Source organism: Episyrphus balteatus, chromosome 3 (genome assembly GCF_945859705.1).
Source record: "Episyrphus balteatus chromosome 3, idEpiBalt1.1, whole genome shotgun sequence".
Lineage (NCBI taxonomy): Eukaryota > Metazoa > Arthropoda > Insecta > Diptera > Syrphidae > Episyrphus > Episyrphus balteatus.
In genome coordinates this window covers 97,827,058-97,841,589 of record NC_079136.1, presented here as the reverse complement: position 1 = coordinate 97,841,589, position 14,532 = coordinate 97,827,058, and the positions used below count along the sequence as shown (strand labels likewise).

General features: G+C 35.5%; 1 protein-coding gene across 1 annotated transcript; it reads right to left on the bottom strand.

The window, feature by feature from the left end:
* Positions 1-572: 572 nt before the first annotated feature.
* Positions 573-13,662, bottom strand: LOC129913680 (DNA-directed RNA polymerase II subunit RPB1). Its single transcript, XM_055992470.1, has 7 exons — positions 13,577-13,662; positions 13,203-13,401; positions 12,620-13,144; positions 4,711-6,268; positions 2,182-4,401; positions 1,936-2,124; positions 573-1,869 (listed from the first exon to the last, which is right to left on the bottom strand). The coding sequence occupies exons 2-7, from the start codon at positions 13,278-13,280 to the stop codon at positions 767-769; spliced, it is 5,673 nt and encodes a 1,890-aa protein (XP_055848445.1). The 5' UTR covers positions 13,281-13,401; positions 13,577-13,662; the 3' UTR covers positions 573-766.
* Between the last annotated feature and the right edge of the window lie 870 nt (positions 13,663-14,532).

The following is a 14,532-nucleotide window of genomic DNA, read 5'->3' as shown; positions in this document are numbered from 1 at the left end:
ACATGATATTTGTCGCTTTTTTAAGTACCTATAAATTTAGAATGCAAGTGAAATTTTATATTACAACATTTGCGCTGCAAATATTTGCGTTTTACATTTATGAACACCTGACATTTGTCATTTGCATTAATGAAAGCTTTGCATTCCTCAGACTTAAGCAACCATGCATTTATGAAAGCACCCCTTCATTTATATAGGAATAAGCTTTAACTGGCGTTTTATCTGGCTAATGAAAAATTGGCACTTACATATTATTTTTGTAATTATCTGTTTATAATTGAAAGCTTTACATAGTAAAAGCCTAATGTTTGTTATGTTGAATAATATTGCTAAATGAAAAAATGTTGCATAAAGTGCAAAAATAAGTAGGTACTAAAGGAACTAAAACGACATAAGTTATGACATGAGAAACAAATTGTTACAAATTTGTTCGTTTAAGCCGCATCGGATTATTTTTGGGTCCTTTAGCTCTGACTTGCACGTGGAGTGCACACCCAATTGAGGCAAAGGTATATTTAGAAAAGGTAATGCATTGTACTCCAAGAATTTCTCAAAAAAATAAGTCAATTGCATTTCTTTTTATAATTTTTATTGGTTTTTCAATAATAATTATTAATAACTTTAATACATTCATAATAAAAAGTTTTATTTATTAATATATAATTTTGTTGATATAATTATTCAAAGACTACTCAACGGTCAATTGTAATTTAAAATAAGAATATGAAGAAGAAAAGAAAAAAAAAGATTGTTATAAAAAAAATGTTTAATCGTCAGTTTCGTCATATGTGGGACTGCTTGGTGAATAAGCTGGGCTTGTGGGACTATACCCTGTTGATGATGGAACAGTCGGCGAATACATTGGACTGGTCGGAGAATAGTTCCTCGAAGTTGGTGTATAATTTGGACTGGTCGGGGAATATTTGGGACTGCTTGGTGAATAAATTGACATATTCGGTGTATAACGTGGACTTGTCGTTGAATAATTGCTTCCAGTTGGGCTATATTGATTAGCCGGAGAATGTTGTGGCGAACTTGGTGAATATAGCGGAGAGGTTGGTGAATATTTAGGACTTGCCGGAGAGTGTTGGGGTGATCCCGGTGTGTATTGTGGACTTCCGTCATACGATGGTGACGGTGGCGAATATGTCGGCGAAGTTGGTGAGTACTTGCCTCCTGTTTGTGAGTACGCCGGAGAAGCCGGGGAGTAATGCGGAGATGCTGAATAATTGGGCGAAGTTGGGGAATACGATGGCGTATTCGGTGTGTAATTTGCCGACGAAGGAGAATACGACGGCGAAGCTGGTGAATAGCAGGGCGAAGTCGGAGAATATGAGGGACTTGAAGGAGAATATGATGGGGATGTTGGGGAATAACTGGGGGAATTGGGTGAATAGTTTGTGCTGGTTGGAGAATAAGCACTGTTTGGGGAATATGTATTGGAGCCTCCTCCCGAAAATGACGGTGTCGATGACGATGGATAATTTGAGGTTGGAGAATATATCGGCGATGTTGGTGAATAACCGCTTGATGTTGGGGAATATCCCGTTGATTGTGGTCCAAAGTTGGGTGTTGTAGATGTAAAACGTGGACTTGCTGACCCATATGCTGGACTGGTTGGAGAATAATTAGGACTCGACGGTGAGTATGTTGGTGATGCTGCTCCAGGCGATGAAGCAGTGTAATGTGGACTTGTTGGAGAATATGCTGGTGATGCGCTCGGAGATGGTGGGAAATATGGCGACATTGGGGGCCCAGGAGAACTTGGTGAAGATCCCGGATGACCTGGTGACCAACTTGGAGACATACCAGATGCATCTGATTGAGCAGAAGGTGAGAAACTTGGTCCACCTGGAGTCATACCACTAACTGAAAAAGAAAAACAAAATTAATTTAGATTCGCTGGTCTAATATTCTCAAATAAAAATAACTTACTTGTTCCTGATGGAGGTGAGAAGAATCTCGGTGTGCCACATTGCACCCATGGTGTCATTGGCGGTGTCATGCTTGGTGTGGATGCAGCCCCAAAGAACATTCCACCAACAAGATTGCCTGCTCCTAATGTACTAGGAATTTCAATACCAAAGCGACACTTTTCCGCGTCTAATAGTAAATCGAAGCAACCTAAAGACAAAATTACATTAAAATATGTAATTCAAAACAAACACAAATTGATTTTACCAGTTCCCATCTTTGGCAGCTGTCCCATGATAATATTTTCAGACACACCTCTCATAGGATCTGTCTCAGCATGCGCAGAAGCATCCATCAACACATCAACAGTTTCCTCAAAGGAACATCTCATAAGAGCACCAGTATCTTGCCTATTAATACCGTGACGAGTGATGGCCATCAAATGGCCCTTGGCTGTCATTACGTCACACAACAAAGCCAAATGTCGATAGTTCACGTACAATCCGTAGAACTGCAACACAGCGTTCATTTCCTTTTCGACCGACTTACGCACAGCCTCTATTCCCAATACTTGGAAAATTTCACAGATATCGTTGGAGAACGTCCTAACCGGATCAACATCCCTTTCACTTAGTACTTTCATCATAGAAGTACCATCAGTTTCCAAAAGCCACTCTCCAATAGCTTTGAATTCACCAGTCTCGGTGATGACAATACGCTTCTTACTGTCCGTTTGTGGTAAATGCATATATACTTTACCAATTGCCTCGATACCCTGTAGAGTCATGTCAGACAACATGTTTGCCTCAATACAACGCAAGAACATGTCATCTTCCATCTTATCAACAGCATCCTCTTCAGAATCTTGGAATTTATTTTCTTCGTTGTTCATGATACGAATTCGGAGGACTAGTTTATCTGCATTGTCGTCATTGAAAATACAATTCAAATCGTCTCCGAAGCCAGCATTGATCTTTTCAGCAATTTGTTCCATGGTCAGTTTTTTATCTGTCATACGCTTGCGATCCAGTTCGATACGAAGCAACCAGGGAGATATACGTGTAGGGTCGAAATCAGGCATTTCATAGTAAACATTGACGAACTCTTGATCTTCCGATATAACAGTACGTTGTGGATCCGGATCGTAGTAAATAGCTGTGTTTGCTGTAACCTTTCGCAAAGTTGTGTGTTCCAACCGACAAAGTACATTCTTTGCTTTTTCAGCATCACGTGCAGCACCACCAGTAAGAAAGACGGTTAGAGAAGGAGCCTTTGGCTTCTTGGAAATATTAATAATTTCCTTCAACCTGGGTACACCCAGGGTTACGTTCTTCGAAGACACACCAGCAAAATGGAAAGTGTTCAATGTCATCTGTGTAGCAGGTTCTCCCAATGACTGGGCAGCTAAGGCACCCACCATCTCACCAGGATTTGCTTGTGCCTGTTGGAAACGTGTTTCGATTTCTCCGATCAACCACTCAAATGCTTCAGTGGAGAGACGGAATTCTTCGGCAACATATTTAGTACACAAAGTTGAACGGACCAAACACTGGAAGAGCAGCGTGGCGTTCTCGTTGGCTTGTTTGGAAAGACGATCGTTGCCCACCACTATGACACACCGCTGCAGAAGATCCCTTACACCGTGAATTACCCGCAATGGACTCAAATCAGTGGGTACACGTTTGTTGATGTGGAAAATCTTTTGTACATTCCAAATCATACGTTGCAAATTACAAGGCAATACGACCTTTGATTCTCCACTTGGGAAAATCTGTCTTAGAGCCTCACGATCGCGACACAATTGTTCCCATTCGGTTTCCAACTCAGGAAGAGCATTATTTGACTCGCTCAACTCCTTGATAACATCATCGGCGAATACTTTTCGCATATACCGTTCATTTGACCAATCAAACTTAAATCTTTTCTCAAATGACTTGTTGGAAAGTTTGACAGTGGGTAAATTCTGAAACTCTACAGTTTCTCCACACAGACCATCCTCACCGTAACGCAACTGAATCAGCTGGCCGACTGAATTACGTACTGTACCATCATAATTTACCATGACAGACTCCATAGCCTTTATCAGACGACGCTGAATGTAACCAGTTTCAGCAGTTTTTACAGCAGTATCGATAAGACCTTCACGACCTCCCATAGCGTGAAAATAGAATTCAGATGGTGTCAATCCGGCAAGATATGAATTTTCTACGAAACCTCTAGATTCGGGACCGTAATCGTCTTTGATGAAATGTGGGAGGGTACGCTTACGGAAACCATATGGAATACGTTTACCTTCGACGTTCTGTTGACCCACACAAGCAATAACCTGAGAGATGTTAATGTTGGAACCTTTGGCACCAGACACCACCATAGCCTTTAAATTGTTGTATTCTGTCAACGATTTCTTAGCAGAGCCACCAGTTTTGTCACGAGCGTCGTTTAGAATACGATTTACTTGATTTTCGAAAGTCTGACGCAAAGTGTTACCTGAAAATATGATAAAAAAGAAATGGGATTAATAACTTTTTTCTATACATAGAAAGATGAAATTTTTTAAGATAAAGATTAATAAAAAGAACGAAAGTTTGGACTTGAGCAACGACTATGTATTCCGCCTTAAAGGTTTTATAAGCTAATGGTCTGTAAAAGAATTTTTTTTCCACAAACTCAGCAGCTTTTCAAAGTTGTTTGTAATTCACTAATTTCAAACTGGTTTGACCCATTATTATTTTAAACGCCTTAAACAAGCTGAAAAGGTTATATAATCGGAAGGAAGAGGCAGTTCTATTATCTTACCTGGTGTTGGTTCTAATTCCATGTTGTGGGCCTTTTGAATAACACAGATGACATCGTCTTTGGCTTTCTTAATTGACATCTGGATTTCATTATATGTCTGAGGATCAGCAATTGTATCACCAATACCGATACTGTGACCCTCCAACAACAACCAGTTATTGATCACAGTCTGAATATTACCATAGAACCGACCAGCGATCTCGTGTCCCAATTCCAAGAAAACAATATGCAACAACGATCCGGCCGAAGTACCCAGTGTCTTTTTACACAAAATTCCCATAATCAGATCTCCATGCTCGACCATGACTTTTGTGTCTCCAGGCGAAATCCATTTGTACGGTCCATCATCCTCTTCATCGGGATGGGTTGAATGTGTTCGAATCATGTTTACATTGCCGGGAATAATGAGCGAGAAGATTTGTTTACCCGTCCACAAGGGACGTGGTTTCAAAATGCACGGTTGTGGTACTTTGCCATCCCAAGTTGGCAAGAACATCAGTAAATTCATGACCTGTTCGCGATTGATGAATACATCACGCTTGGTCATTTTTCGTACGGCTGTCAGAGTATCCTGCACAATACCCATGACGGGTTTGTTGGCTTGTGGCGTAATAATCTGGCGAGGAGTAATGTGAATGTTCTCGACTTCAGCACGAGTCTCCATAGATTGAGGGACGTGCAGATTCATCTCGTCACCATCGAAATCAGCGTTGTAGGGTGAAGTACACGACAAGTTCATACGGAATGTCGACCAGGGCAAAACCTTCACACGATGCCCCATCATACTCATCTTGTGTAGCGTTGGCTGACGGTTGAAGATGACCAAGTCGTCGTCACGCAAATGCCGCTCCACTTTGTAACCACACTGTAAATGCAAATCACTCGGTTTGGGATGGAAACGTAAATCAATACGCTCTCCATTGTCTCGTACAATATACTTGGCTCCAGGATACTGGGAATTACCACGTCGTACCAGTTCCTGCATTCTGTCAATGTTAAAGGGTGTCACCAGTTCTGGGAATGTTAAATTCTGGGCAATCGATCGCGGAACACCAACCTGATCGATACGCAAGTTGGGATCGGGTGTGATGACAGTACGAGCGGAGAAATCTACACGCTTTCCCATCAAATTACCACGAATACGACCTTCTTTGCCCTTGAGACGTGTTTTCAGGGCTTTTAAAGGTTTGCCGGATTTTTGCATGGCCCGAGGCATTCCTGGCATGTCATTGTCTACCAGAGTGGCCACATGGAACTGCAACATTTTTATGTTTTCTTGAATAACGTGGGCGGCAGCACCCGACGCTTCGTTTTTCTTCAATTCATTGTTGGCCTTAATGATGTCGGCCAGTTTGTGCGTCAAATCGTCCTGATTCTTGGCTGCTCCAAACATCACCACAGCCGGTCTGACTGAGAGTGGGGGAACTGGCAAAGTAGTGACGATCATCCAATCGGGACGAGCATACTTGGGATCCATGCCGAGGATGAAGCATTCTTCATCGACGATGTGCTTGAGGATTTCCCAAACTCGTTCACCTGTTATGGCGATTTTCTTTTCCTATTGTTTAAAGAAATAAAGAATAATGTGAGAGTGATGCAAAAAGTTAAAACAAAGTACGTTTTCATGATCGTTGGAAATCTGCGTGAGTACAATCGTCTTTAATGGTTGTTTGCAATTGGTTCATAGAACTTTGTAAACAAATTAATATTCACATTAGAAGTTTATTTAAAAATAAACAAATTAATATTTATTATCGCTACGTTAATCTTTATCATTAACCTACCATTTGCTATCATTCAAACATTAATCAATAGTCATTTCATTTTACTCTTGGAATTCAAGCAAAATTACAGAATAAGGTAAATCCAGCAGGGTTTCGCCCGGTAAACATGCTATGACAGCAGTGTTGGAAAAAATTGTTCATAAACAATTACAAAGCTTTTTGAAATGATGCGAGTCGGTCTTAAATCTGGTTGTGACACAGTAAAAACCGAAGTATATGAAAAAAGGTTGTACATAGTTGCGTTTTTTTGGACTTTCAAAGAGCCATTCAAGACCATCGATCGAGACATAGTAGTTCAGAAACTGAGAAAAGATGGTATTGAATGAGTAGAACTCAAATGGTTTAGGAGTTACTTATTAAAAAGAACTCAAAATACAAAAGTAGAGAACGAAATTTCCAAAAGTATAGAGGTGAGACTGGGAGTGCCTCAAGTTGCAGTTTTGGGAACGCTTCTTTTCATCATTTACATCAATGACATGGAGAAAGTTTTTAAACATTCAAAGAAGGCAAGAATGTTTGCAGATGACACTCTTATATACGTTTCGGGAAACACAGCGGGCGAATACATCAACTAACTTAATGGCGATCTATAAAACCTATAATAAATTGTACTTCAAAATGAATAAATTAAAACTAATTGTTAATTAAACAAAAGCAATAAAAAATGGTATAAATCAATGAAAATAATATTGAAAAAGTTAATGAAATCAAATACTTGGGAGTTATTTAATACAGAGAAAAAAGTTTTCATAAGCACATAAATTATATTTGCAACAAAATTGCAAAGAAGATTGGCTTTTTCCAAAGAATTAGAAATAGATCATCACCAAGTTGTGCAATAAAAAAATATGTCATGATTTAACTCCATTTTAAATATTCTTCAACAATACTGTGTTTAGGTATTAATCAAATTACTGAAAGAATACAAAAGTTACAAATAAGGTGTATTTTAATGTGCAATATTATCTGTTTAATAAAATAGTTTATGTATCCGATGTGCATGTGCAACCATATCAGTTAAGAAACAGAGGCGATTTTAGACTACCATTTTTCTCAACTAGTAGATCTCAGAATATCAATATATTGTTTCGTAAAGGTTTGAAATTATTCAATAATCTACCAAATGATACAAAAGTAGAAAATAATGTGGTAATATTTAAAAAAATCTGTATCGCATACATGTGTAAAATCTAATTTAGTTAATTATTCTATAAGTTTTTTCCTTATAATAGTTTTTTTTTTTACCACAATAATGTTAATAAGAGCTGAAGCCACGGTTGCCGTTTTGGTAGAATCCTACCAAACTTGGTAGTTTTGTTCGGCTTTGGTAGATTTAAACTCGATTTGGTAGGTTTTTTTGATCACCTTCAAGGAGACAATTTTCTTAAACCGAAAATTTTGCACAAAATTATTTAATAGTTTTTTGAATGACGCCTTTTTTCTCAAATCAGTCAATTACATTTATTTATTTTATTTTCTTTCTTTGCATTTATTTTTCTCCTTTGTAACTTCAGAACGTCAGATCTTTGAAATACCCATTTTTATTTTTGAAATGTTGACAGCAATAAAATTTTCTGAACAGCATCAGAAAATCTTAGTAGTTTTTTTTTTTTGGTATCAAAAACTAGAATTTAACCTTTTATTTTAAACTTATCATGCTAATTTTTAGCTGGTATTTTTTTCTTGGTTTTGCTTCATTTTTGTTCTCTTTGATAAATAATGATACATACATAAAAAATGTGCAGAGAATTTTGTATGGAGCCAAAACTTTACAAACTTTCTGTGCAAAAAAACTGATTAAAAATATTTTTTCCTTTGATAGCACTGTGTTACAAAATAATAATCATGTATTACTTTGGAAGTGACCTAGCAGAGGACGATTGTATTATCTGTAAAAGTTTATAGCCCAAAATCAACGATTGATAGGGGTACTAACGGGTCATTGTGCCATTGGTACAATGGCTATTAGATTGATTGTACTGCAGGAGCTTTCAAGATGAATAGGAAATAGAGTCCATTAAACACATGCTCTGCGAATGTCCAAACCTCCAAACAAACCGACTCTTTACTTCGGAAATAGGTTCGTGGGAGAACTAGACGATCTAGCGCAATGGCTAATATGAGAAAATTAATTGAAAGTACAGGATGGTTAGTAAATGAGCCAGTCTTTGTAAACCGATAAAATAGTTTAGGAACATCAATGCGATTTTTGAATAAAAGGGAATCACAATGGACCAATAGGCCCCCGTGTATGCAGCAGTTTAGCTGTGCACTACCCTATTTACCTAGGTAGGTATTACTGAGTACATCATATTTGGGCACTTGAAATTTTTTATAGACCCTCAAAATTTCAAGTTATCGTTTTTCAATGTTTTCACAATTCAACGATTTTTTACTCAGTCATTTTTCGGTCAATTTCAGATTTTTTACAGTTCTAAACAGAGGAGTACTTGTTCTTTTTTTAAATATTTTTTTATTTTGCTCAAGCATTAAATTGGGTGTAGATTTTATGGACTGAATTTCAAAGTACAACATTTTTTCTCCGTTTTTTAGAATTTAAGCTATATTTTGTGTTTTGAAATTTTTTTATAAACAGTTCTATTGTTCTATTTATGCTGAATCAAATAAGTTTTTACTCATCAAAATCAGTTAGAATGTACTTTGTACATTTATGTGCGTTGTACTGTGTAAATAGTAAAGCCTGGGGGGTCATTCCGTAATTTTGAAAACGATAATCGAATCGATGATAATCGTTTTACAGTTTGAGAATCTTAAAAGCTATTTTAAGTCAATTCTGATTCAATATTTTCTAAATAGTTTATATAAATAAAAGTTTTCGTATCCATAAAAGTCGTATTAGTCTAGGTGATTTAGAAGTTGCCTCTTACTCGGGTATCCGAGGTTCGATTCCCGAAATTGAAATTATTTTTTTTTTTTTTTTTTATTTTCTCAATAATCGTCAATAATCGTCAATAAATAAACGATAGCCAAATAGGTCTCGTTTTTGGTGAATTTATTCGTTTTTGGATGCAATATTTGATTTTTTAAAAGTGTTTATTAATTTATTCCAATCACCGATTAATTTGCAAACTCCACAAAAAAAAAAAATATTAATGATTAATTTCTACAAATAACCATAATGTTAGAGTAAATTAAAAAAAAGTTTCTAATTTTTCAAATAATTTTAATTTTTAAATGTCACATCAATAAAATTGTTTTTGTTATTTTGTACTTTTGTTTACTTTTTATACTTTTTTTGACTTTGTGTTTAGATGTAGTTCTAGTTTAATAGTATCAATTTCTCTATTCATACTAATGGTAGAAATTTTTTTATGAAAAAATGTTATTTTTTGTAACTATGTACGTTTGAAAAATTTTGATATCGTTTTTGGTTGCTTAAATATAAATTTTAAATAGGGTAGAGTTGCTAGTAGCCGGCCCCTTATGGATTTTGTCTCATAAAATAAAGCACAGAAACGGCAAATTTCAACATTTTCGAATGAATCTTGAAGTAAAATGTACTTTATTTATTTATTTTTCTGTTTGGTTAAAAAAAAGTTAATAATAGTTCCCAAAAATATTTTATTGAAGTTTTTGTATAAAAAAGCCCGATTCTCCTAAATCCTGCCTTTGTTTCCTATTTTCTGCCATCTAGTGTCCCATTTCCGGCCACTGACTTTATTAGGTCAAGCCTCAAGCTTAAATAAATTGAATGTTTTTAATTTAAATTTTTGTGTTTTAAGAATTTAAAAACAATTTTTATTGTTAATAAGTTATGACATCAAATGATTCAAGAATGTATTTATTTTTCCCCATTTTTTAAACTTTTATCAATAAAAGGGGACACGGGTCGTTTGAACACGACACTACTCGAAGTGTCTTGCACTCCAGATTTTTTGATGCAGAAATATTCCTTGAGGTCTAAATAGTTAGAAAAGAACTTTTTTTAAATCTTTTATGGAGCTATTCGTTTTTGCGAGTTTAATTAGTTATGAAAAAAACGTTCTTTTATGTAGGTACTCTCCCTCATGTTTTGGCTAATAACTCTGTTGTTAATAACGGTAAAAATTTAAATAATGGCTCTATTTTTAGAAGAAATATTTCTCTTTTTAACTGCGTTTCAATTAAACTGATATCATTTTTAAACCTTCAGATATTCAAACTTAAGTCCGTTAATTTTTTCTGCCCTATTCGATTTCACTAATCAAAAAGTTTTGTTTTATAGAAGTCAGAGTATACTTTTCTAATGGTTTTTCGTATTTTGAACTCGAATCTGAAGTCAGAAAAATTCTATCACATCACGTTTTTGAGATATTACCCTTTCTTAACAGTTTTTGAGGTTATGTCCTTTTGCGTGATAAATTGTTATAATTAAATTAGTGGCGGTTTCTCAAAAACTCTTTACCGATCACTTCCAAATTTTGACATAATATTCTATTTGCATTCCTTTAAGTTTTTTGGCAAGTTTATAGGCAAGGAAATTTTTGAGATTTGAGATGAAACCCAAACGAACATAGGATTTTTTTGCATAGAGAATATGCACCAAACATGTTGAATTCAACTTAGGATTTCTCAAAGAGGAAAAGTTATATTAAAAGATTTAAACAGATTTTGAAAGCAGAAGTTTAGTTTTTTGAGAAACCGCCACTAATTTAATTATAACAATTTATCACGCAAAAGAGATATTACCCTTTTTTAACAGTTTTTGAGGTTATGTTCTTTTGCGTGATAAATTGTTATAATTAAATTAGTGGCGGTTTCTCAAAAAACTAAACTTCTGCTTTCAAAATCTGTTTAAATCTTTTAATATAACTTTTCCTCTTTGAGAAATCCTAAGTTGAATTCAACATGTTTATTGCATATTCTCTATGCAAAAAAATCCTATGTTCGTTTGGGTTTCATGGCAAATCTCAAAACTTTCCTTGCCTATAAACTTACCAAAAAACTTAAAGGAATGCAAATAGAATATTATGTCAAAATTTGGAAGTGATCGGTAAAGAATTTTTTGAGATTTGCCATGAAACCCAAACGAACATAGGATTTTTTTGCATAGAGAATATGCACCAAACATGTTGAATTCAACTTAGGATTTCTCAAAGAGGAAAAGTTATATTAAAAGATTTAAACAGATTTTGAAAGCAGAAGTTTAGTTTTTTTGAGAAACCGCCACTAATTTAATTATAACAATTTATCACGCAAAAGGACATAACCTCAAAAACTGTTAAAAAAGGGTAATATCTCAAAAACGTGATGTGATAGAATTTTTCTGACTTCGAGTCGAAAACCATTAGAAGTATACCTACTTTGACTTCTATAAAACAAAACTTTTGCATTAGTGAAATCGAATAGGGCAGACGAAATGAACGGACTTAAGTTTGAATATCTGAAGATTTAAAAATGATATCAGTTTAATTGAAACGCAGCTAAAAAGAAAAATATTTCTTCTAAAAATAGAGCCATTATTTAAATTTTTACCGTTATTATTAACAACAGAGTTATTAGGCAAAACATGAGGGAGAGTAAGTAAAAGTACGTTTTTTTCATAACTAATTAAGCTCGCAAAATCGAATAGCTCGATAAAAGATTTTAAAAAAGTTCTTTTCTTACTATTTAGACCCCAAGGAATATTTCTGCATCAAAAAATCTGGAGTGCAAGACACTTCGAGTAGTGTCGCGTTCAAACGAGCCGTGGGGGCTTTTTTTGTGTTCTATCTCCGGCCATCCCTTAAAATTACCAAAATTCACATCTTTTTTCTATTTAAAACCTATTTTATTTGAAGAATAATAATATATTTAATAAGAAAAACAACATTTCAAAAAATTTTAAATAAATCCTACGAAATCACTAATTATAATGATTTTTCTGAAAGGTGGCCGGCTATTGGAGACAGCCGGAATTAGGCAACTCTACCCTACTCTTCATTTTTTCTTGTCCACAACAGTGACTACTGAAAATTGTACTTCAGTTGGCCTGCAAACATTCTTCAGAATTGATATGTTCATTAATGCAACATAGCATAAAGATGATTGTTCTAACGCAAATTTCCGACGTTTATGAAAACATCCCCAACATCTAACGCAGGCCTAAGTTAGGCAGACGTTTATATAAAAAAAACCCATATTACCTGTGAATCCTCATTGACGTGCTTCCATTCAGCAGTCAGCTCAAGTCCTGTACGACGAATCGATGGCTGATAATGACCACAACCACCGTGACCCTGCTTCTTGCCCGGATCAGCTTGTTGCCCATCTTTCGTCATGTCCATGTCTTCGCCACCCTCGCAAACAGTTTTGCCTTTGCACAAATCATAAACATAAGCTAAACGCTTTCGCGGCTGACCTTTCGACTTCATAACAATTTCTTTAATTTTAGGATTGTTGGGTGAGACCAACATTTTGGAGCAATAAAAACATACGCATCGCAAAATCTTAATTGTCTTGGTAATGAAACCAATGTGAAATACTGGCTTTGCCAGATCAATATGACCAAAGTGCCCAGGACACTCAGTCATGTTTCCAGCGCACGTTTGGCATCTGGATGTTCGATCAATGACGCCCTGACGCGGATCCATGAGACCGCCAAGTTTTGGCCGACCTCCTTCCATAGTTTCTGGGAACATTACACCACCTTCGGTCACAGACATACGACGCTAATAAAAGAGAAATTGTGAATAAAAGGGCAGCAGTAATTTAAAGTCAAGTACTCACGATTTCGTCAGGCGACAAAATACCGAATTGCACTCTGCGAACCTGGCGTACGGGAGCTTTGGAATCGCTCGACGCCATTGTGGTTGGTGGCTGTGTTGTTTATCGGATAAGATTTGATTAAAAACCCCCTTGGTTCTCTCACTTTTTCAAAATTGTATAAAATTAAATGCGGAGATGATTTTTTTTTTCACTTGTAGAACTATACGTCATGTATATGTAAGAGAAAAAATTTAAAATTAAAAAATGGGTAGGAAATTTTTTGGTTTTATGGACATATTTCATATCAAAATGAGCGCAAGTTTCTTATTTGTTTATTTATGTTTATGCGGTTAATTTAAGAAGTCTTCAGCAGTCGGCAGAAACAATTTATTTACCTGAAAGTTAATGCAACGACAGCACAATGGTATGAAAATTACTAGCAGACATGTTGGTTTTCTCTGCACTCTTTTTTATATATGAATGCTGCCAAATTTATATTTGTTAGTACTAGTTTTTAGCACGCCATAAAATGTAGTAGATTTTGATGGCTTCTTTGATGGGGACACGTTCGAGAATGAATGATAGCTTCAAATGTGGTGGGTAGATGGCTCTGTTTTCAATTATTAAAATTAAGAACAATACAACTTTTATATAAATTTTAAAACCATGGTTTAGAAAATTGTATCTTGTTAAATCGATGGCATAATAGATATTTAGCTCTCTTTAAATTAGCTATGCTTTTTTGGGCTTCAGCACTTTCCTAAATGACAATTTAATTTGCACAAGGTTCAATACAAACAATTTTTTGATTTGTGTAAGAAGAAGGACAGGTCTTATGCAGATCATTTAGGGCCAGTTGTACAAATTGATGATTAACCCACGGATCAGCTGAACTCGAGTTAACTCTTGAACCAGGTTCAACTTTGAGTGGGTTGTACAGTTGTGGATCAAGTGAGAGTCAGCTGAACCCCAGTTCAGGTTTATATACAAGAAAATTTTAATATATATATACCTAATGTCACTGTCAGTTGTCCTTATTTTATAAAGCACAAGTGCGTGAAAATGTTTCGTCTTCTTAATTTAACTAAAACCTCATCTATTAATTGTAATTGGCAATAAAATACACAAAAATAAAGCATAATATTAGTGAAACTAGTTGTTTTGCCCCTTCTAATCTAATGGCGGCCGGATTATGCATTCATTAGTGGACTAATCAGGAGGATGAGGATTCTTGGGTGCCTGTTTATATTGTTTATTTATTTTTGTTTTTTTTTTGGGCAGAAAATTGTATATATTTATAAGAAAAAAAACTAATAAAGTATTAAAAAAATAAATTAAGCTGGTAAAAGCT